This window comes from Ranitomeya variabilis, chromosome 5, assembly GCF_051348905.1.
Source record: "Ranitomeya variabilis isolate aRanVar5 chromosome 5, aRanVar5.hap1, whole genome shotgun sequence".
NCBI classification, from domain to species: domain Eukaryota; kingdom Metazoa; phylum Chordata; class Amphibia; order Anura; family Dendrobatidae; genus Ranitomeya; species Ranitomeya variabilis.
The window spans coordinates 54,073,673-54,098,220 of NC_135236.1; the positions used below are offsets into that span (position 1 = coordinate 54,073,673).

Sequence of the window (24,548 nt, forward strand, 5' to 3'; positions counted from 1 at the left end):
CAAGAGGGCAAGACATGTAGTCTGTCACCATCTGACGGAACCGTTGCCTCCTGCTGACTGGAGCCGTCTGTGATGGTGTAGACTTTTGTGGGGGGCACAGAAAACTGTGCCACAGTTGGGCCATACTGGTCTTGCCTTGGGCAGAGGCACTGCTTCTGCTCCCTCTTTGTGCAGAGCCTCCTCCACTGCCTGGACGCACTGAGCTGCTTTGTAATGCACTAGCAGCACTTCTCTCAGTTGGAATGGAGAAGATGATGGAATTGACCAGTGTGTCTTGGTACTCCCGCATTTTTCGCTCCCGGTTCAACGGTGTGATGAGGCTTTCTACGTTGTCCCGGTAGCGAGGATCGAGGAGGGTGAACACCCAATAATCAGACATGTTGAGAATGTGGGCGATGCGGCGGTCGTTTCTCAGGCACTGCAGCATGTAATCCACCATGTGCTGCAGACTGCCAACTGCCCAAGAAACGCTGTCCCCTGCTGGAGGCGTGATCTCTGCCTGCTCGTCATCACCCCACCCTCGCTGTACACACTGAGTACTGGACAATTCGGTAACTCCCTCCTCTGGACGGACGTCTTCCTCCTCCATTGACTCCTCCTCATCCTCCTCACAAACTGTCCCCTGCCTACGCGTTTGTGAGGAACCACGTGGCGCTGACTGTCCAGAAGATGATGGAAATGGTGAATCCTCATCCTCCACCTCTTCCACAACATCATCCCTTAGCGCTTGCAGTGATTTTTCAAGCAGGCAGATAAGGGGGACAGTCATGCTGACTAGTGCATCATCTGCACTCGCCATCCGCGTGGAATAATCAAAGGGACGCAAAACCTGGCAGACGTCATTCATAGTGGCCCACTCTGTGGTTGTGAAGTCTGTACGGCGCTGACTGCGACTTTTTTGCGCCTGAAGCAGCTGGTACTCCATTACAGCTTGCTGCTGCTCACACAACCGCTCCAACATATGTAACGTGGAATTCCACCTGGTAGGTAGGTCACATATGATGCGATGTTCCGGCAGGCGGTGTCGGCGCTGCAGAGCCGCAATGCGCGCTTTTGCCGTGCTGGAACGCCGCAAGTGAGCACACTCTAGGCGGACCTTGTGCAGCAGTGCATCAAGATCCGGATAGTCCCTCAAAAAGCTCTGCACGACCAAATTGAGCACATGTGCCAGACATGGGATGTGAGTGAGGTTGCCGAGGCCCAGAGCTGCCACCAGATTTCGGCCATTATCACACACTACCATGCCTGGCTGGAGATTCGCTGGCACAAACCACACATCGCTCTCCTGCTTGATGGCATTCCAGAGCTCCTGCGCTGTGTGGCTACGATTCCCCAAAAAAATTAATTTCAACACGGCCTGTTGACGTTTGGCCACGGCTGTGCTCATGTCGGTCGTAACAGGTACACGTTCATCACGGGTCCATGTGGAGGTGGACTGTGACGGCTCCTGCAGCGATGATTCTGAGGAACTGGTGTAAGAGGGGGAGTCAATGCGTACAGAATGGATTCCTGCAATCCTTGGAGTGGGCAGGACACGTCCTGCGCCACTCGCACGGTCTGTACCTGGCTCAACGACATTAACCCAATGGGCAGTGAGGGAAAGGTATCGCCCCTGTCCATGTTGACTGGTCCACGCATCGGTGGTGAGGTGGACCTTGCTACTGACGGCGTTCAGAAACGCGTGTTTTATGTGTCCCTCCACATGCTTGTGCAGGGCAGGGACGGCTTGCCTGCTGAAGTAAAAGCGGCTGGGCACATTGTACTGTGGGACTGCCAATGACATCAAGTCACGGAAGCTGTCAGTCTCCACCAGCCTGAATGACAGCATTTCCAGTGACAGCAGTTTGGCAATGCCTGCAGTCAGAGCCTGTGCTCGTGGGTGGTTTGACGAGAAAGGCCGCCTTTTCTCCCATGCCTGTACTACCGATGGCTGTAGACTGGGCTGGGAGTGTGTGGATGACTGGGAAAGTGGTGCTGCGGGTGGAATTACAGCGGGTCTCTGGACAACAGGGCCAGAGGTTCTTCCACGGCGATCCTGGGAGGAAGCCGAACCAGCTGCGTGTGAGCTAGAGGAAGAGGCAACACGAGCTGAAGAGGTGGTAGCTGCCGCTGTTGGTTGGCCTACCTCTTCAGTGTGTTTTTCTAACTCCGCCGGGTGCCTGTTGTGCACATGTTTCCACATGTTGGAGGTATTGAGGTTGCTGACATTTCGACCTCTTTTGACTTTTTGATGACACACGTTGCATCTGACATAGCAAATGTCATCTGCAACTGTGTCAAAAAAGGACCAGGCACTGCAAGTCTTGGGAGCGCCCTTTTTGGCTTTTGGAAGAGACATGCTCCTAACGGGTGCCAAAGCGGAGGCTGCAGGATCCGCGGTCTTCCCCCTCCCTCTCCCTCTTTGGGCCGTACGGGGAATCTCTTCCTCAGAGCTGCTCCCACCACCTTCCTGTCCCTCACGCCAAGATGGGTCGAGGACCTCATCATCTACACTACCCTCTGCCCCCAACTGCTCCTCCTGGGTAGTCTCAGCAGCAGAGCACGCACCAGTAAGTGGCACCTGAGTGTCATCATCAGCTGATGCGGCCTGCGATGTGGTGACCGGAGCCACTGGCCCACCCGCCTCTTCAGAGGAAGACAGAAAAAGCTGTTGGGCATCACTGCACCCTGCCTCTTCTTCCATTTCTCCAATGCTGCTTGGCTGGCCCCCTGTTTCCAAGCCAAGAGATTCAGAGAACAGAAGTAGAGACGGCTCCTGTCCTGGGCTCTCTGTCTGCCTGGGCAATTTGGCAGGTGGTGAAGAGACAGATGGCTGCTCTCCAGTGCTCTGTGTCTGAGAGGATGTGGCACTAATGGAAGTTGATGCATTAGCTGCCATCCATCCGACAACAGCTTCAATTTGGTCTTGACGCAGCAGCGGTGTACGACGCTCTGACACAAAGCTGCGCATGAACGACTGTTGCCTGGTGAAAGTGGGTGCTGATGAGTCACCGGTGCCCGCAGCAGGCACAGAATCCCCACGTCCCCTCCCTGCTCCGCGCCCACGCCCACGCCCACGTGCCTTACTCACTGCCTTCTTCATCTTGGTTGACTGATAAAGATAAGCAGAAAAGTACTAACGGATTTGTGTGCTTATTCCTGAGCAACTCCTCCTAACAGGTATAAGAAACACTAATTTTCTAAAGTGTGGACTAGACTTTAATATGAGCTAATGTGGCCTACAGAAATGTAAAGTGGTGTCACTGGTGTGTTTGGTGAACTTTATTATTTATTTCTTTTTTGGGGGCTGAACTGACAACAGATAGAGCTGCAGTCACACAGAGACCGTGCAGACAGCCGTAAACGGCGCTGCAAGGCCCAAAAACCCTCCTCTACTTTATCCTATGTAGTGTTTTTCCACAAATTAGCTGGAGACGGGTGGAAAGACACTAATAGGATTTTTTTAAATTAATTAGCAGCAGACTACACTACTTGAAAAAAAATTAAAATTGATTTGGCGGTATGACGCAGTGAACAACCCTGAGCTGGAGACAACCAGGCTACGGCTGCTCACAGACTACAGGGCGAGCTGCAGTCACACGGAGACCGTGCAGACAGCCGTAAACGGCGCTGCAAGGCCCAAAAACCCTCCTCTACTTTATCCTATGTAGTGTTTTTCCACAAATTAGCTGGAGACGGGTGGAAAGACACTAATAGGATTTTTTTAAATTAATTAGCAGCAGACTACACTACTTGAAAAAAAATTAAAATTGATTTGGCGGTATGACGCAGTGAACAACCCTGAGCTGGAGACAACCAAGCTACGGCTGCTCACAGACTACAGGGCGAGCTGCAGTCACACGGAGACCGTGCAGACAGCCGTAAACGGCGCTGCAAGGCCCAAAAACCCTCCTCTACTTTATCCTATGTAGTGTTTTTCCACAAATTAGCTGGAGACGGGTGGAAAGACACTAATAGGATTTTTTTGAATAAATTAGCAGCAGACTACACTACTTGAAAAAAAAAAAAAAAAAAGAACAGTATGAGGCAATGAACCACCCTCCCTGAACTGAATACAACCAGCTATGGATGGCCTATGTGGCTGCACTCAGACTAGAGAGTGGGCTGCACTCACACACACACACACACACACACAGACCTTGCAGATCGCTGTGAAAACAGCGCTACAAGGCAAAAGCAAGGTGAATAGTAGGTGAACACAGCGGTTGCTAAATTAGCCTTTGGAAAGCACAAAGAAGCAAATCGCTATCTCTAAACTGTCCCTCAGTCAGCAAACAGCGTCCTGTCACTAACTGAATTCACAGCAGAGTGATCGGAAAATGGCGCCAGCGACTTTTAAACTGCATCATGACATCATTTCAGCAGCCAATCACAGCCTTGCCAGTAGTTTCATGCCCTCCATGCTAAACAGGATGTGCCCACACTTGGAATCATTCTCATTGGCTGAATTTCGGAATTTTGAATCTGGGAACTTCCGATTCCGGTATCCGATACGCGGCAAGTATCGGAATCCCGGTATCGGAATTCCGATACCGCAAGTATCGGCCGATACCCGATACTTGCGGTATCGGAATGCTCAACACTAAAATTCACATAAAAAATATCAAGAACTTCTCAAGATAAAGAGAAGTTTTCAGAATTTTCATATCTTACATTTGGACCCAGTATTGACGTGGCATTAGTTGGTGGGGGGGACTATTACAGACTTTGCATTCACACCCATAAACTTCAAGATATGCCTCTGCTTACTGCTCATCATTATGTGTTTGTTAACTTGAAGATTGTGTAACTTTATGCAAAACAGTACCACCAAACTAACAGATTTTTAACTCGTTCCCTATATATAGCACATGATGGATAAGGGTTTATGGAGCGAGTTCAGGAGCTGAGCCTGCACCGTTCTTGGCAGATGCTGGCTGCATTACATAGCGGCATCTGCCTGTAACAGCAGCCATCGGAGCTAAATTTTTAAGCTGTACTAATAAATTGATTAAGCTTTATATCCATATGGCTGGACACCTTCGTTTGCTTTCTTGTCATCTCAAACCAAGCAAGAGCTTTTACTTTCTAGGTTGAGTATCTTCACATCCAATCTACAGGAGCTGGTGAACATTTGTACTTTGTCCTTATTTTATGGGATTCATAGGAATCATTTTCGAAATATATTGTTATACAGTTATATTTGAGTATATAGCGCAATAGATGGTGGCAGAATTAAATCCCCTAAGAGGACTTATAAAAAAAATAATTAAAAAACAACTTAAAAATAAAGACTTATATATTACCATAAACAATACTGCTACATCTGTAAAAGACTAATCTTTAAAAATATAAAATACTATAACCCATGCAGCCATACAGTACAATGAACGGCATTAAAACAAAAAAAAAGTCCACAATTGCCGATTTGCAATTGCCATTCCTCCTGAAAATGCAATAAAAAATATCAATGAAAAAAATGCAATAAAAATTGTTTATGGTCCAAAATAGTGTTAATAAAAAGATGAGTTCACTATGTAAAAATCAAGCTCTCATACTGCAAATTCAAAGCAAAAAGAAAGTTACGGGTCTAACACAATGGTGGTAGAAACCAAATTTAGAATTTTTTTTCAGAATTAATTTTCACCACTAATATAAAAAAAACTATATAACTTTGGTATCTCTGGAATTAAACCGACCCAGAGAATCATATTGACATCATTTTTACCACACATTGAACGCCATTAAAATCAAATCCAGCCTCCCAAAATAGCAAATTTGCATTTTTTTTCTATTTCATAGAATTTGGATTTTTTTTATCTTTCAGCACATTATATGGCAAAATGAATGGTGTCATTTAAAACTACAACTTGTCTTGGAAAAACAAGCCCTTATACAACTTTGTCAACTGAAAATGAAAAAAAAAAGTTGTGATTGGAGGAGGAAGAAGAGGAAGAAAAAAAAATAAAAAAATGAAAATTAGCTGCCATGGGAAGAAGTTAATAGAATTGATTATATAGGACAAAGGGATTTTTGCCATTCTCAAGCTCCAGGGATTGGGTGCAACTGCATCTTCTATACATACGCTCTTGCATTAGGACTGTAAATAATGTAGACTGATGATTTTCATTGTCAAACTTTTTCCACAGTTTTTTTCTTTACATTTTGTCTAATTTCTGCAGAACTCTTGGTGGGGCCCTGGTCTTCGCATGACAAAATGAATGGCCGAATCTGCTTCCAGAAATTTCTTACCTTTTATTTTCCGATCCTTATGTTTATGTCTGGGTACTTATTTTACTCTGAAAGTCAAATAAATCTAATCAATGATTGGAATCAAGATTCTGTAAAATTTCAGGAGAAACAAATTTGTGAATAATTTAACTTTCCTGATGTTCCAGCACCCATTGATTCTTCCTTGTCCATTTCCATACAAGATCCTTACTAACCAGCCAGACAAGTGCACGAACCGGAAGTCTTTCCTTGTTATAATGGTGCTTGGACAATCCTAGGACTTGAAGTCTAACCGTTTCACTGTGGCTGCTCAAATCTTTGGGCATCGCTACATGCGATCTCATCTTGCCCCACTTCAAGTTGACCAGCCAAGAGTCCAAAAACTTTAAAGGGAAAACTGAACAGCTCTTCGGATTGTCTAAGTGTGGGATCAGTTGTCTCAGAGCACTTGGCATGGTGGGAGGAAGGAGGATCAGGGTGAGTAATATGCGGTCCACACTCATGGCTACTCAGACTTGACCGTGTGGAAGACGTGGTGGTGGCTAAGTGACTGGAAGCATTATCCGCTATCCAACAAACAACCGTTTCACACTGCTCTGGCTTCAATAGTGGTGTGCTGTGGTCTCCTAGATACTGTGACAGGAAGTTCAAGTGAAAAGATGTGGGTCTTTGTTGTGGCCCACTTTCAGCTTGGCCACGGCCCCTCAAATGCATTCACCATCAGTATTACATCCACTTCCCCATCCCTTGCCCTTGCCTTGCCAATTTTAAATGGACTACTGAAATATTTTAAAAGTTCAATACAAATGGATTAATTTTGAGAAAACTTATATGTGATCAGTATGCCTGAAAAGCAAGTATTTGGGAACCACAGATAGACCAGGCATCTGACTGAGATAACAGACTGTTTAAATAAGTGGCCTGTATTTTTGTAACCACCAAATACTGTATAGACCAAGGGTAGCAGACAAAAACTGTAATGTAAGCCTGAAAAGCAAGGATTTGGAGACCACAGATAGACCAGGCATCTGACTGAGATAACAGACTGTTTCAATATGTGGCTGTCAGGAACATGAGGTATTTGATTGTGTATTATCACGCCCTGTGAAAACTACTCATTCCCTCTCCCATCTAATACTAGTTGGAACTGGTGTAAAGCCCTGAGTTTCTTTGTTCGATTAAAGTTATATATAGCGGCACCGATTTGAGCTAGAAAGATAAGAATTATATATTCCGGATGTGCATCGGTAGATCTATCACCCACTGAAAGCGCTAGCAGCTAAACGCAACGAGTGCAGAGTGGATTTCTCAGTCAGCAGTTCAGGTAATTGCTCCGAATTTACACTTAAAAGAACACCTCTGACCTGGGGAATATCATGAGCATGGTGTCGTACTTATACGAGGTTCACACAGCAAGTTATGCATAAAATTAGTTACCATAGCTTTAAGTAAAGACAAGGTTTCAGCTTCTAAGTGATGTCACCACAAGGGGAGTGCCTGGGTTTTGGGCTTGAATAACTTAGGAAGGCCAGCATTCTGGCAGCATCTTTTGTCCGGAGTCTTGTGGCTGTGCAGATGTATGATGCATCTGGATATATGGAAGTCCTTTCTCCTCCATAGCACATGGCCAATCACAAGATGAGGTGATATGAACACTATGTGTTTTTTCAATTTTAATCCTTTTTTATTTGTAATCTGTAATGTACATATGATTTTGTCTTCTTTATAATATCTTTTTATACCTTGTAAACACTGCCTACCTTTTTATGGAGTAAAATATATAATTTACTAGCTTGTCTCTTTATGCTCTATAAACGAACTGTCGCTTCCTCTGAAGTGAATTACGCTACTGATTAGGGTTGGCTCCGGACCCATTAATCCTTAGGAAATCGGAGCTGGTGTAGCATATTTTGTTCTGTGAGACTGGGAATCTTTGCAAAATCAGGGTAAATTTTATTAAACATGGGAGCAAAAAACAAGTATACAAGCGATCAAGGTAGTGACATGACGTTTCGACTCTCCCGAGTCTTATTCATATATAGCTAAAAAGACAGAACAGAACACAGGTAAATATACATAAATTATATACATGTACATATATACAAAATGCTGGTACAAAGCAACATAAATCCATTAGGGAGATTGCAAACCATGCCAGAGAAACAAAGTACCATAAGGCACCAAGAAAACACTGGAGTGTAAAAATCGGTAATATAAGAGTCATGAATAAAGAACAGAGACCCAGAGATCTGAAGGTGGTAAATCTGCAGAGCTTAAAGGGCAATAAAAAAGGGAGGTGGTGCAAGGCAAGTGGTGAATGAGTCCCCTGATTTACCTGAAAGATATGAAATCAGGGGACTCACTCACCACTTGACACCAAAGTTATTAGTTTCATACAGCGGAGTCTCTCACCACTTGAGACCAATGATAACCCTCCTGTTACTTGTCATTAAGAGCACAAACCAAACACCCCCTCCCTCCTACCGCCCCTTTTTTATTGCCCATTGCGCTTCTTGTTGCAGTTTGTATATAATCCTTGATTTAACCCATTATTAATGATGAGCGAATATACTCATTACTCGAGATTTCTCAAGCACGCTCGGGTGACCGCCGAGTATTTTTTAGTGCTCGGAGATTTAGTTTTTCTAAAGCTAAATGATTTACATCTGTTAGCCAGCATAAGTACATGTGGGGATTGCCTGGTTGCTAGGGAATCCCCACATGTACTTATGCTGGCAAGAAAAACTAAAACTCCGAGCACTAAAAAATACTCAAAGGACCCCCGAGCATGCTCGCTCGAGTAACGAGTATATTCGCTCATCACTACCCATTATAGGTCCCTCACACAGGGCAGCAGTTCTCTATTGTCTACACACCAGTACGACGCTATATAGGTATTTCTACTGAAACCATTTAGATGATCTGTATTCTACTACTTATGGGATTTTGACCTTTTTCTCCCATTCTATAACCCTTTACAGCATTATTCATACCTTTGATAAAGGAGTTGCTATATATTCCCATTGCTTACATACCAAGGTAACTAGTGTCTGCTACCTTTACCTCTCCCCCTTTTTTGTTTCTCCCCCCTTTTTTCTTTTTTCCTCTGCAGATTTCCCGCCTTCATCTCAATCTCTGGGTCTCTGTTCTTTATTCACGACTCTTATACAGGTCCTTCTCAAAAAATTAGCATATAGTGTTAAATTTCATTATTTACCATAATGTAATGATTACAATTAAACTTTCATATATTATAGATTCATTATCCACCAACTGAAATTTGTCAGGTCTTTTATTGTTTTAATACTGATGATTTTGGCATACAACTCCTGATAACCCGAAAAACCTGTCTCAATAAATTAGCATATCAAGAAAAGGTTCTCTAAATGACCTATTACCCTAATCTTCTGAATCAACTAATTAACTCTAAACACATGCAAAAGATACCTGAGGCTTTTAAAAACTCCCTGCCTGGTTCATTACTCAAAACCCCCATCATGGGTAAGACTAGCGACCTGACAGATGTCAAGAAGGCCATCATTGACACCCTCAAGCAAGAGGGTAAGACCCAGAAAGAAATTTCTCAACAAATAGGCTGTTCCCAGAGTGCTGTATCAAGGCACCTCAATGGTAAGTCTGTTGGAAGGAAACAATGTGGCAGAAAACGCTGTACAACGAGAAGAGGTGACCGGACCCTGAGGAAGATTGTGGAGAAGGACCGATTCCAGACCTTGGGGAACCTGAGGAAGCAGTGGACTGAGTCTGGTGTGGAAACATCCAGAGCCACCGTGCAGAGGCGTGTGCAGGAAATGGGCTACAGGTGCCGCATTCCCCAGGTAAAGCCACTTTTGAACCATAAACAGCGGCAGAAGCGCCTGACCTGGGCTACAGAGAAGCAGCACTGGACTGTTGCTAAGTGGTCCCAAGTACTTTTTTCTGATGAAAGCAAATTTTGCATGTCATTCGGAAATCAAGGTGCCAGAGTCTGGAGGAAGACTGGGGAGAAGGAAATGCCAAAATGCCTGAAGTCCAGTGTCAAGTACCCACAGTCAGTGATGGTGTGGGGTGCCATGTCAGCTGCTGGTGTTGGTCCACTGTGTTTCATCAAGGGCAGGGTCAATGCAGCTAGCTATCAGGAGATTTTGGAGCACTTCATGCTTCCATCGGCTGAAATGCTTTATGGAGATGAAGATTTCATTTTTCAGCACGACCTGGCACCTGCTCACAGTGCCAAAACCACTGGTAAATGGTTTACTGACCATGGTTTTACTGTGCTCAATTGGCCTGCCAACTCTCCTGACCTGAACCCCATAGAGAATCTGTGGGATATTGTGAAGAGAAAGTTGAGAGACGCAAGACCCAACACTCTGGATGAGCTTAAGGCCGCTATTGAAGCATCCTGGGCCTCCATAACATCTCAGCAGTGTCACAGGCTGATTGCCTCCATGCCACGCCGCATTGAAGCAGTCATTTCTGCCAAAGGATTCCCGACCAAGTATTGAGTGCATAACTGAACATTATTATTTGATGGTTTTTTTGTTTGGTATTAAAAAACACTTTTATTTCATTGGTCGGGTGAAATATACTAATTTATTGAGACAGGTTTTTTGGGTTATCAGGAGTTGTATGCCAAAATCATCAGTATTAAAACAATAAAAGACCTGACAAATTTCAGTTGGTGGATAATGAATCTATAATATATGAAAGTTTAATTGTAATCATTACATTATGGTAAATAATGAAATTTAACACTATATGCTAATTTTTTGAGAAGGACCTGTATTACCGATTTTTACACTTTGGTGTTTTCTTGGTGCCTTATGGTACTTTGTTGATCCTGCATGGTTTGCAATCTCCCTAATGGATTTATGTTGCTTTATACCAGCATTTTGTATATAGGTACGGTATATAATTTATGTATATTTACCCGTGTTCTGTTCTGTCTTTTTAGCGATATGTGAATAAGATTCAGGAGAGTCGAAACGTCATGTCACTACCTTGATCGCTTGTATACTTGTTTTTTACTCCTATGTTTAATAAAATTTACCCTGATTTTTGCATACCATTAACCATTAGAGTGTGCGGTGTCTTCTAATTTAATTTATTGATTGGACTTTCATAGTCCGTGGCACCAGCACCTCGTTCTAAATTGACTGAGTGCTCACCATTGTACCCTATTTACTATTACTCAGAAGCAGGTTCCATCTCTGCACGGTGGACCCTGGGCTGCGAATGCACCTTATACTATTCTTATAAGTATCCCCTTCATGACCGTAGGATTTTCGTTTTTCCGTGTTCGTTTTTCACTCCCCTCCTTCCCAGAGCCATAACTTTTTTATTTTTCCGTCAATTTGGCCATGTGAGGGCTTATTTTTTGCGGGACGAGTTGTACTTTTGAATGACATCATTGGTTTTACCATGTTGTGTACTAGAAAACGGGAAAAAAATTCCAAGTGCGGTGAAATTGCAAAAAAAGTGCAATCCCACACTGGTTTTTTGCTTGGCTTTTTTGCTAGGTTCACTAAATGCTAAAACTGACCTGCCATTATGATTCTCCAGGTCATTATGAGTTCATAGACACCTAACATGACTAGGTTATTTTTTACCTAAGTGGTGAAAAAAATTCCAAACTTTGCTAAAAAAAAAATAAAAAAATAAAAAATTGTGCTATTTTCCGATACTCGTAGCGTCTCCATTTTTCATGATCTGGGGTCGTTTGAGGGCTTATTTTTTGCGTGCCGAGCTGGCGTTTTTATTGATTCCAATTTGGTGCAGATACGTTCTTTTGATCGCCCGTTATTGCATTTTAATGCAATGTCGCAGTGACCAAAAAAATGTAATTCTGGCGTTTCAAATTTTTTTCTCAATACGCCGTTTAGCGATCAGGTTAATGCTTTTTTTATTGATAGATTGGGCGATTCTGAACGCGGCAATACCAAATATGTGTAGATTTGATTTTTTTTTTATTGATTTATTTTGATTGGGGCGAAAGGGGGGTGATTTAAACTTTTATATTTTTTTACATTTTCACATTTTTTTTTACTTTTTTTTAACTTTTGCCATGCTTCAATAGCCTTCATGGGAGGCTAGAAGCAGGCACAACCCGATCGCCTCTGCTACATAGCAGCGATCTGCTGTTCGCTGCTATGTAGCAGAAATGCAGGTGTGCTGTGAGCGCCGACCACAGGGTGGTGCTCACAGCTACCGGCAATCAGTAACCATAGTGGTCTCAAGGACCTCTATGGTTACAATACTGACGCATCGCCGACCTCTGATCATGTGACGGGGGTCGGCGATGACATCATTTCCGGCCGCCCGGCCGGATGCGGTAGTTAAATGCCGCTGTCTGCGTTTGACAGCGGCATTTAACTAGTTAATAGCGGCGGGTGAATCGCGATTTCACCTGCCGCTATTGCGGGCACATGTCAGCTGTTCAAAACAGCTGACATGTCCCAGCTTTGATGCGGGCTCACCGCGGAGCCCTGCATCAAAGCAGGGGAGCTGACATCGCACGTACTATCCCGTCCGATGTCAGTAAGGGGTTATTTGGTGCGTTACGCTAGCCCTAACACCAGTACATAGCAGGTAGCCTTTCTGGCGACTAATTACCCTAGGTGCAGTACTTAATCTGACCTGAGGGTAAGGGGGACGCCAGAGAGCTGCAAGATCCAAACGGAACTCAGAAGTGGGATATAGATAAATCCCCTTCAGAAGGCACAAGGGGCAACCAAACAACCCCAGTTTGTGACAAATTAATGTGAGTAGTGGGGACGATAAAGTTATCCTCTTCGGGATCCCTGACATAATGGTGGGATTCCGTGACATATTGTTGGCAGCACGGTGTGAACCGTGACAGTTGCCTTTTTAAAAAAAAAAAAAAAAAGTTTAAACCACAAAGTACTGTATAGACCAAGGCTAGCAGATAAACAAATGCAATGTATGCCTGCAAAACGAGGATTTGCACACCACAGATACACTGTGCATCTGACAGAGTTAACAGACTGTTTCAATATGTGGCCTTTAAAAAAAGAAAAAAAATCACAAAATACTGTAGGTATAGACAAGGCTAGCAGACAAAAAATGCAATGTATGCATGCAAAGCGAAGATTTGGACACCGCAAATACACTTAATTTTTAAGCACAAAATACTGTATAGACCAAGGGTGGCAGACAGACAAAAAAGTGGAATGTATAGATTTTCACGCTCTTGTATTGAAATTACCTGGCTGTAGTCTACAGTGTGACCAAATAAATAAATGTAGAAAAAAGGGGGCTATGGATTGCTTTGTAATAAAATAAGCAGATAAGCAGGTATAAGGTGCAAAAAAAAAAAAAATAGCCACGGATACCTGCAGCTACGTACAGTGCCTTGCGAAAGTATTTGGCCCCCTGAAACTTTTCAACCTTTTCCCACACATCATGCTTCAAACATAAAGATGCCAAATGTTAATTTTTGGTGAAGAATCAACAAGTGGAACACAATTGTGAAGTTGAACGAAATTTATTGGTTATTTTAAATTTTTGTGGAAATTCAAAAACTGAAAAGTGGGGCGTGCAATATTATTCGGCCCCTTTACTTTCAGTGCAGCAAACTCACTCCAGAAGTTCATTGTGGATCTCTGAATTATCCAATGTTGTCCTAAATGCCTAATGATTAGTGTTGAGCGATACCGTCCGATACTTGAAAGTATCGGTATCGGATAGTATCGGCCGATACCCGAAAAGTATCGGATATCGCCGATACCGATACCCGATACCAATACAAAGTCAATGGGACACCAAGTATCGGAAGGTATCCTGATGGTTCCCAGGGTCTGAAGGAGAGGAAACTCTCCTTCAGGCCCTGGGATCCATATTAATGTGTAAAATAAAGAATTAAAATAAAAAATATTGATATACTCACCTCTCCGGAGGCCCCTGGACATCACCGCTGGTAACCGGCAGCCTTCTTTGCTTAAAATGAGCGCTTTTAGGACCTTCCATGACATCACGGCTTCTGATTGGTCGCGTGCCGCTCATGTGACTGCCACGCGACCAATCACAAGCCGCGACATCATTCTCAGGTCCTAAATTCCTAGAATGAGGAGTTTAGGGCCTGAGAATGACGTCACGGCTTGTGATTGGTCGCGTGGCGGTCACATGAGCGGCACGCGACCAATCAGAAGCCGTGACGTCATGGAAGGCCCTAAACGCGCTCATTTTAAGCAAAGAAGGCTGCCGGTTACCAGCGGTGATGTCCAGGGGCCTCCGGAGAGGTGAGTATATCAATATTTTTTATTTTAATTCTTTATTTTACACAGTAATATGGATCCGATACCGATTCCCGATACCACAAAAGTATCGGAACTCGGTATCGGAATTCCGATACCGCAAGTATCGGCCGATGCCCGATACTTGCGGTATCGGAATGCTCAACACTACTAATGATGATAAATATAATCCACCTGTGTGTAATCAAGTCTCCATATACATGCACCTGCTCTGTGATAGTCTCAGGGTTCTGTTAGAAGCACAGAGAGCATCATGAAGACCAAGGAACACAGCAGGCAGGTCCGTGATACTGTTGTGGAGAAGTTTAAAGCCGAATTTGGATACAAAATGATTTCCAAAACTTTAAACATCCCAAGTAGCACTGTGCAAGCGATCATATTGAAATGGAAGCAGTATCATACCACAGCAAATCTACCAAGACTGTTATGGTCTGGTGATTAAGGAGCGACATGCGACTAGCTCTGAGCAGGTGGTAACTATACCGACCGCAGTTCCTGATCTTAACACAGACACTAGCAGTAGCCGTGGGATTTTCCAGTCACTCCCTGGACACCTCGTCACAGCCGGAGATCTAGCTACCCCTAAAGGTAGAAGCAGGAAAGCTATCTTGCCTCAGAGAAAATCCCCAAAGGATAGGACAGCCCCCCACAAATAATGACTGTGAGAGGAGAAGGAAATGACATAAATAGTATGAAACAAGATTTAGCAAAGGAGGCCTCTACTAGCTAGAAAGAATGAGTACAGGACAGAACACTGTGCGGTCAGTAATAAAAACTAGAAAAAGTCCACCGCAGAGAAATGCAAAAATCTCCACACCTGACTAAAGGTGTGGAGGGCAAACTCTGCTGCCCAGAGCTTCCAGCTTAGCTGACTAGATACATACTGATAAGCTGGACAAATGAGCAAAACATAGAAAGTGCTAAACAACAAAGTCCACAACAAGTGAACTGCAAAAAGACAAGCAAGGACTTAGCTTTGCTGAAATGGTCAGAGTGACAGGGAAATCCACAGAGAGCCATGACTCCAAGCTCAACAATTGACAACTGGCATTGAATTAGGGAAAAGGCCAGACTAATATAGCAGAGCCAGAAAGACGATCAGTGAAAACAGCTGCTGATGCTAAATCCAAGAAGCAGCCATACCACTCAAAACCACAGGAGGGAGCCCAAGAGCAGAACTCACAAAAATGCTACTTATAACCACCGGAGGGAGCCCAAGAGCGGAATTCACAACAGTCCCCCCCCCCTTGAGGAGGGGTCACCGAACCCTCACCAGAGCCCCCAGGCCGATCAGGACGAGCCAAATCAAAAGCACAAACCAAATCGGCGGCATGGACATTGGAGGCAACCACCCAAGAATTATCCTCCTGGCCATAACCCTTCCACTTGACGAGATACTGAAGCCTCCGCCTCAAAAAACGAGAATCCAAAATTTTCTCAACCACATATTCCAACTCCCCCTCAACCAACACCGGGGCAGGAGGATCAACAGATGGAACAATGGGTACTACATATCTCCGCAACAAAGATCTATGGAAAACATTGTGGATGGCAAAAGAGGCTGAAAGGGCCAAACGAACAGACACTGGATTGATAATCTCAGAAATCTTATAAGAACCAATAAACCGAGGCTTGAACTTAGGGGAAGAAACCTTCATAGGACCATGACGAGAGGATAACCAGACCAAATCCCCCACACGAAGCCGAGGACCAACACACCGACGGCGGTTAGCAAAACGCTGAGCCTTTTCCTGAGACAACGTCAAATTGTCTACCACATGAGTCCAAATCTGCTGCAACCTGTCCATCACAGAATCCACACCAGGACAATCAGAAGGCTCAACCTGCCCTGAAGAAAAACGAGGATGGAAACCAAAATTACAAAAGAAAGGCGAAACCAAAGTAGCCGAACTGGCCCGATTATTAAGGGCAAACTCGGCCAACGGCAAGAAAGCCACCCAATCATCCTGATCAGCAGACACAAAGCATCTCAAATAGGTTTCCAAGGTTTGGTTACTTCGCTCAGTTTGGCCATTTGTCTGAGGATGGAACGCAGAAGAAAAAGACAAATTAATGCCCATCTTAGCACAAAAGGCCCGCCAAAACCTGGAAACAAACTGGGAACCTCTGTCAGACACAATATTCTCTGGAATGCCATGCAAACGAACCACATGCTGAAAAAATAATGGAACCAAATCGGAGGAGGAAGGCAATTTAGGCAAAGGTACCAAATGGACCATTTTAGAGAACCGGTCACAAACCACCCAGATAACAGACATCCTCTGGGACACAGGTAGATCCGAAATAAAATCCATGGAAATATGCGTCCAAGGCCTCTCCGGGACAGGCAAAGGCAAAAGCAACCCACTAGCGCGGGAACAGCAAGGCTTAGCCCGGGCACAAGTCCCACAGGACTGCACAAAAGAACGCACATCCCGTGACAAAGAAGGCCACCAAAAGGACCTACCAACCAAATCTCTGGTACCAAAAATCCCAGGATGACTGGCCAACACAGAACAATGGACCTCAGAAATTACCTTACTTGTCCATCTATCAGGAACAAACAGCTTCCCCACAGGACAGCGGTCAGGTTTATCAGCCTGAAATTCCTGAAGCGCCCGCCGCAAATCAGGGGAGATGGCAGACAGAATCACCCCTTCCCTAAGAATGCCAACCGGCTCAAGGACTCCAGGAGAATCAGGCAAAAAACTCCTAGAGAGGGCATCCGCTTTAACATTCTTAGATCCTGGAAGATATGAGACCACAAAATCAAAACGGGAGAAAAACAGGGACCACCAAGCCTGTCTAGGGTTCAGCCGCTTGGCCCACTCGAGGTAAATCAGATTCTTATGATTGGTCAAGACCACAATGCGGTGCTTGGCTCCCTCAAGCCAATGTCGCCACTCCTCAAATGCCCACTTCATAGCCAACAACTCCCGATTGCCGACATCATAATTGCGTTCCGCAGGTGAAAACTTTCGGGAAAAGAAGGCACATGGCTTCATCAAGGAACCATCAGAATTCCTCTGTGACAAAACGGCCCCTGCCCCAATCTCAGAAGCGTCAACCTCAACCTGAAAAGGAAGAGAAACATCCAGCTGACGCAAGACAGGGGCAGAAGTAAATCGGCGTTTAAGCTCCTGAAAGGCCTCAACAGCCTCAGAGGACCAATTAGTCACATCAGCGCCTTTCTTCGTCAAATCGGTCAGGGGTTTAACCACACTAGAGAAGTTGACAATGAAACGGCGATAAAAATTAGCAAAGCCCAAAAATTTCTGAAGGCTCTTCACAGATGTGGGTTGAATCCAGTCATGAATGGCTTGGACCTTAACAGGATCCATTTCTATAGACGAAGGAGAAAAAATAAACCCCAAAAAAGAGACCTTCTGAACTCCAAATAGGCACTTAGACCCCTTCACAAATAGAGCATTATCACGAAGGATCTGGAATACCATCCTGACCTGCTTCACGTGAGACTCCCAATCATTGGAAAAAATCAAAATATCATCCAAATACACAATCAAGAATTTGTCAAGATAATTGCGGAAAATATCATGCATAAAGGACTGAAATACAGAAGGAGCATTAAAAAGCCCGAAAGGCATCACCAGGTATTCAAAATGGCCTTCGGGCATATTAAATGCAGTTTTCCATTTGTCACCCTGTTTAATACGAACAAGATTATATACCCTGATGAAGAGGGACGGAGTCCCTCGAAACGCGTTGGTTAGCCCCTGTTTGTCCTGTGCTACACGCCGTAGGCCCTTGTGACGTCACACGCTGCTGGTTAGCAGCGGCGGCCATTCTTCCACACGCGCACCCAGGATCGCTACCGGCCGGAGCGCTCCTGGCTCTGCGCGTTCGTAGAGCACAGCCCCTGTTTTGGATACTCACTCCTGCCGCCAAGTGTCTAGCATTCCTAGCTAGTGACACCTATCGCCAGTATCGCTATACCAGCACAGCACAGGCTGTTGTGATATTTACTTCTGCCATCTAGCACCAGGAGCTATTGACATCTATTATCCACATCGCTGTACCAGCTGCAATCTGCCCTAAGCTACCATTTAGGTAAGGAGCTTAGCTCATTCTCTGTATATATATTAATCATTCAGTTACACTGTTTCTGGTACTTAAAGTGGTGGCAGTTCATCATTATATATTATATATTTTATATTTTATATTTCATCTAGTAATAGTTATATTATCATTATATTATTCTATTATTAGTTTATGGCATATTAGTGTAGGTCTCTATTGAATTTAACAGGTTGGTCCACACACGTAGTGCTATAGCGCGATATCTTATTCTTTGATTATTAAGATTATATGCCCCTCGAAGGTCAATCTTGGTAAACCAACTAGCCCCCTTAATCCGAGCAAACAAATCAGAGAGCAAAGGTAAAGGGTATTGGAATTTGACCGTGATCTTATTAAGAAGGCGATAATCAATACAGGGTCTCAAGGAGCCATCCTTCTTGGCAACAAAAAAGAATCCCGCTCCCAATGGTGACGAAGACGGCCGAATATGCCCCTTCTCTAAAGACTCTTTTACATAGCTCCGCATGGCGGTATGTTAAGGCACAGACAGGTTCAAAAGTCGGCCCTTAGGGAACTTACAGCCAGGAATCAAGTCAATAGCACAATCACAGTCCCTATGTGGAGGAAGGGAACTGGACTTGGGCTCATGAAATACATCCTGGAAATCTGACAAAAATTCAGGAACATCAGAAGAGGGGGAAGAGGAAATTGACATTAAAGGAACGTCACTATGTACCCCTTGACAACCCCAACCAGTCACAGACATTGATTTCCAATCCAGCACTGGATTGTGTACTTGTAACCATGGAAAACCCAGTACAACAACATCATGTAAATTATGCAACACCAGAAAACGGCAATCTTCCTGATGTGCTGGAGCCATGCACATAGTCAGCTGAGTCCAATACTGAGGTTTATTCTTGGCCAACGGTGTAACATCAATACCCCTTAAGGGTATGGGACTCTGCAAAGGCTGCAAAGAAAAACCACAGCGCCTAGCGAATTCTAAGTCCATTAAGTTCAGAGCAGCGCCCGAATCCACAAATGCCATGACAGAAAAAGACGACAATGAGCAAACCAGGGTCACAGACAGGAGAAACATAGGCTGCACAGTACTAATGGTAACAGATCTAGCGACCCTCTTAATACGCTTAGGGCAATCAGAAATAGCATGAGCAGAATCCCCACAGTAAAAACACAGCCCATTCTGACATCTGTATCCCCTCTGTTCCGCTCTAGTCAAAATCCTATCACATTGCATGGGCTCAGGACTCTGCTCCGAGGACGCTGCCATATGGTGCACCACTTTGCGTTCGCGCAGGCGCCGATCAATCTGAATGGCCAGAGACATAGATTCGCTCAAACCAACCGGCGTGGGGAACCCCACCATAACATCTTGAAGGGCTTCAGAAAGACCCTGTCTGAAAATTGCTGCCAGAGCGTCCTCATTCCATTTAGTGAGCACAGACCATTTTCTAAATTTCTGGCAGTATAATTCTGCCGCTTCCTGACCCTGACACAGGGCCAACAGTGTTTTCTCAGCATGCTCTACAGAGTTAGGTTCGTCATACAATAATCCAAGCGATTGAAAAAATGCATCTACATTAAGCAATGCCGGATCCCCTGACTCAAGGGAGAATGCCCAGTCCTGAGGGTCACCACGCAGCAGAGAAATACTATTTTTACTTGGTGAATGGGGTCACCAGAGGAACGGGGTTTCAGAGCAAAAAACAATTTGCAGTTATTTTTAAAGTTCAAAAACTTAGATCTATCCCCGTAAAACAAATCTGGAGTAGGAATTCTAGGCTCTAAGGCCGGAGTCTGAACAACATAATCTTGAATACTCTGTACTCTTGCAGCAAGCTGATCCACACGAGAAAACAACCCCTGAACATCCATGCCCGCATCCCAATCCTGAATCACCCAGAGATTAAGAGGAAGGAAAAATACAAAACAGACTAAAGAAAAAAAAATGGCTCAGAACTCTTTTTCTTTTCCTTCTTTTGAGATGCGTTCAGCTCATTTTTGGCCAGTTGTACTGTTATGGTCTGGTGATTAAGGAGCGACATGCGACTAGCTCTGAGCAGGTGGTAACTATACCGACCGCAGTTCCTGATCTTAACACAGACACTAGCAGTAGCCGTGGGATGTTCCTGTCACTCCCTGGACACCTCGTCACAGCCGGAGATCTAGCTACCCCTAAAGGTAGAAGCAGGAAAGCTATCTTGCCTCAGAGAAAATCCCCAAAGGATAGGACAGCCCCCCACAATTAATGACTGTGAGAGGAGAAGGAAATGACATATGTAGTATGAAACAAGATTTAGCAAAGGAGGCCACTACTAGCTAGAAAGAATTAGTACAGGACAGAACACTGTGCGGTCAGTAATAAAAACTAGAAAAAGTCCACCGCAGAGAAATGCAAAAATCTCCACACCTGACTAAAGGTGTGGAGGGCAAACTCTGCTGCCCAGAGCTTCCAGCTTAGCTGACTAGATACATACTGATAAGCTGGACAAATGAGCAAAACATAGAAAGTGCTAAAGAACAAAGTCCACAACAAGTGAACTGCAAAAAGACAAGCAAGGACTTAGCTTTGCTGAAATGGTCAGAGTGACAGGGAAATCCTCAGAGAGCCATGACTCCAAGCTCAACAATTGACAACTGGCATTGAATTAGGGAAAAGGCCAGACTAATATAGCAGAGCCAGAAAGACGATCAGTGAAAACAGCTGCTGATGCTAAATCCAAGAAGCAGCCATACCACTCAAAACCACAGGAGGGAGCCCAAGAGCAGAACTCACAAAAATGCTACTTATAACCACCGGAGGGAGCCCAAGAGCGGAATTCACAACACAAGACCCAGCCGTCCCTCTAAACTTTCATCTCAAACAAGGAGAAGACTGATCAGAGATACAGTCAAGGGGCTCATGATCACTCTGGATGAACTGCAGAGATGTACAGCTGAGGTGGGACAGTCTGTACATAGGACAACAATAAGTCATAGACTGCACAATTCTGGCCATTATGGAAGAGTAGCAAGAAGAAAGCCATTTCTCAAACTTATCCATAAAAAGTGTCGCTTAAAGTTTGCACCAAGCCAAATGGAAGACACACCAAACATGTGGAAGAATGTGCTCTGGTCAGATGAAACCAAAATCGAAATTTTTGGCAAAAATGCCAAACAATATGTTTGGCGTAAAGGCAACACAGCTCATCACCCTGAACACACCATCCCAACTGTCAAACATGGTGGTGGCAGCATCATGGTTTGGGCTTGATTTTCTTCAGCAGGTACTGGGAAGATGGTTAAAATTGATGGGAAGATGGATGGAGCCAAATACAGGACCATTCTTGAAGAAAACCTGTTGAAGTCTGCAAAATACCTGAGACTGGGACGGAGCTTTGTCTTCCAACTAGACAATGATTCTAAACATAAAGCAAAATCTACAATGGAATAGTTCACAAATATTCATATCCAGGTGTTAGAATGGCCAAGTCAAAGTCCAGACCTCAATCCAATCGAGAATCTGTGGAAAGAGCTGAAAACTGCTGTTCACAAACGATTTCCATCAAACTTCACTGAGCTTGAGCTGTTTGCCAAGGAAGAATGGGCAAGAATTTCAGTCTCTCGATGTACAAAACTGATAGAGACCTAACCCAAGCAACTTGCAGCTGTAATCGCAGCAAAAGGTGGCGCAACAAAGTATTAAGTTAAAGGGGCCAAATAATATTGCACACCCCACTTTTCAGTTTTTGAATTTCCACAAAAATTTAAAATTACCAATAAATTTCGTTCAACTTCACAATTGTGTTCCACTTGTTGTTGATTCTTCACCAAACATTTACATTTGGTATCTTTCTGTTTGAAGCATGATATGTGGGAAAAGGTTGAAAAGTTCCAGGGGGCCAAATACTTTCCCAAGGCACTGTATATAGAAAATACGCAGCTGCAGACAGTAATGGAGCTTTTTGAGGTATGCAGTGAGATCTATATACCCCCCAAATAGCCCTAAAAAGTACTGTTGTTTTATCAGGATTTGTGGATTGAACACTAGTAGACCCACACTAACTAATAAAAGCAAGAATCTGAAACTATCTCAGCAGCAGCTCTCCCTACACTAGCTGAGTCCAGAGCAGAATGCTTTGAGCAGGGCAGTGCCAGGTCTCTTATAGACCTGATGACGCTATGTGGCCAGCCAATCACTGTAATACCACAACAAAGATGGCTGCGGTATTACAGTGCATGGCAGACAATCTCTGCAAGTTGAATGGCCCTCTAAAAAGCGCCAAAATTAAAAGGAGGAGACTCGAGCTCCCACCGAATAATCCCGGAAATACTCAGTGCTCGCCAAGTACACCGTGCATAGTGATACTCTGGCGAGTACAGAGTAGTGGAGAGCACGTTCGCTCATCACTAATCAAGACCTTCTCATGATGAGGAAACTCTTTAGAAATGTAAAGATTTTGTGTTGAGGCTCAACAATTTCAAGTTACATCACTGACATATGGTGGACTACAGAAAATATTCCAGATTCTGCATTCAGGCCTCTGTTTAATTCTCATCATTATGTACACGGTGGGAATATAATTAATGTAGAAGGATGCCATTTAATGTCAATGTTTTTATCATCATTTCTGTGTTGTTTTTTAACACTTTTTCTCATTTTTACAGAAATCCTGTTGAAGGTACTAATCTTTGGAGGAGAAAATGAATGGACGAATCTGCTTTCAGAAATGTTTTAGCTTATTTTTCCTGATCCTTATGTTCATGTTCGGGTACTTATTCTACTACAAAAGCCAAACAAAAATAATGAACAAATGGATTAAAGGTTCTATAAAATTGCAAGAGAGAAGTAAACATGTGAATAATTTGACTTACCCGGCGTTCAAGCACCCCTTGGCTCCTCCGTACCCATTTCCATACAAGTTTCTCATTAATCAACCGGAAAAGTGCAAGAACAAGAAGCCTTTCCTTGTTATATTCGTGCTTGTTCGGTGCCAGGATTTTGAGTCTAGACACACAATCCGAGAAACATGGGGTAATGAAAGTATTTATGATGTTGAGGTGGTCAAAATGTTTCTTGTGGGTCTACCTCATATTGCTCCTAAGCAAACCCAGGATTTGTTAGAAGAGGAAAGTTCGACTTTTGGGGATATTGTACAACAAGACTTCATGGACACCTATTACAATTTGACCCTAAAAACATTAATGGGTATGGAGTGGGTGACCAAATTCTGTCCTTCTGCCAGCTATGCCTTGAAGGTAGACAGTGACATGTTTCTTAATGTAGACTACTTAATTCATAATGTTCTTTATCCCGACTTACCAGTTCGTACAAATTACTTGACAGGAGCCCTAGTTAAAAACTCAGGAGCTGTGAGGAACAAGGCTTCTAAGTCGTATGTACCTAAGGAAATCTATCCAAATAATACCTACCCACCCTATGCTTCTGGAGCTGGATATGTATTTTCACTTGACATGGCAAAAAAAATCTATGATGTGGCACAAGAAATTAGGGTCATCCCTGTTGAAGATGCTTTTATGGGAATTTGTTTGTATGAGCTCCACATTCCCCTTAGTGAATCTCCTAAAGGTGCATTTATCACGTATAGGCTTAATTATGACCACTGCAAATTTAGGAAGGTTGTCAGAGTGCAGGATTACTCTGGTGAAGAGCTAAGGAATATATGGGCAGACTTTCAAGCTAATAAATCTCAGAATTGCTAAGAAAACAGGAAAAATATTTAGAATTGAGAGTCCTCAGTGGTTGATACCTTTTAATGGCTAACTGAAAAGATGGTAACAAATTGCAAGCTTTCGAGACTACATACGTCTCTTCATCAGGCAAAGACTAAAACAAATTCTGAAGAATCACATATTTATGCACAACATAGTATAGGAAAAAAAACAAAAAAAAAAAACAAAGGGAGAGGGGAAAAAAAACCATGGATAAGCCAGGTGACATGAAGCAGAATTACCATGGGTGATAAACAGTTACGTCCATAAATATTGGGCCAATTCTTAGATAAG

The 24,548-nt window shown here is 43.8% G+C and overlaps 1 protein-coding gene across 2 annotated transcripts in view; it reads left to right on the plus strand.

Annotated features, from left to right (window-relative positions):
• The window catches only part of LOC143774427 (beta-1,3-galactosyltransferase 2-like), a 153,769-nt gene extending 129,508 nt beyond the window's left edge, over positions 1 to 24,261 (plus strand). Inside the window, exons 1-2 of one of the 2 annotated variants that reach the window (XM_077262013.1) lie at positions 4,592 to 6,687; positions 23,190 to 24,261. In XM_077262013.1, the coding sequence (XP_077118128.1) occupies positions 23,226 to 24,245 (1,020 nt within the window). In that variant the 5' untranslated portion in view covers positions 4,592 to 6,687; positions 23,190 to 23,225 and the 3' untranslated portion in view covers positions 24,246 to 24,261. Of the gene's footprint in view, positions 1 to 4,591; positions 6,688 to 23,189 lie in introns of those variants that run through there. The other variant, XM_077262011.1, reaches the window with a different exon arrangement.
• The last annotated feature ends 287 nt before the right edge of the window (positions 24,262 to 24,548 follow it).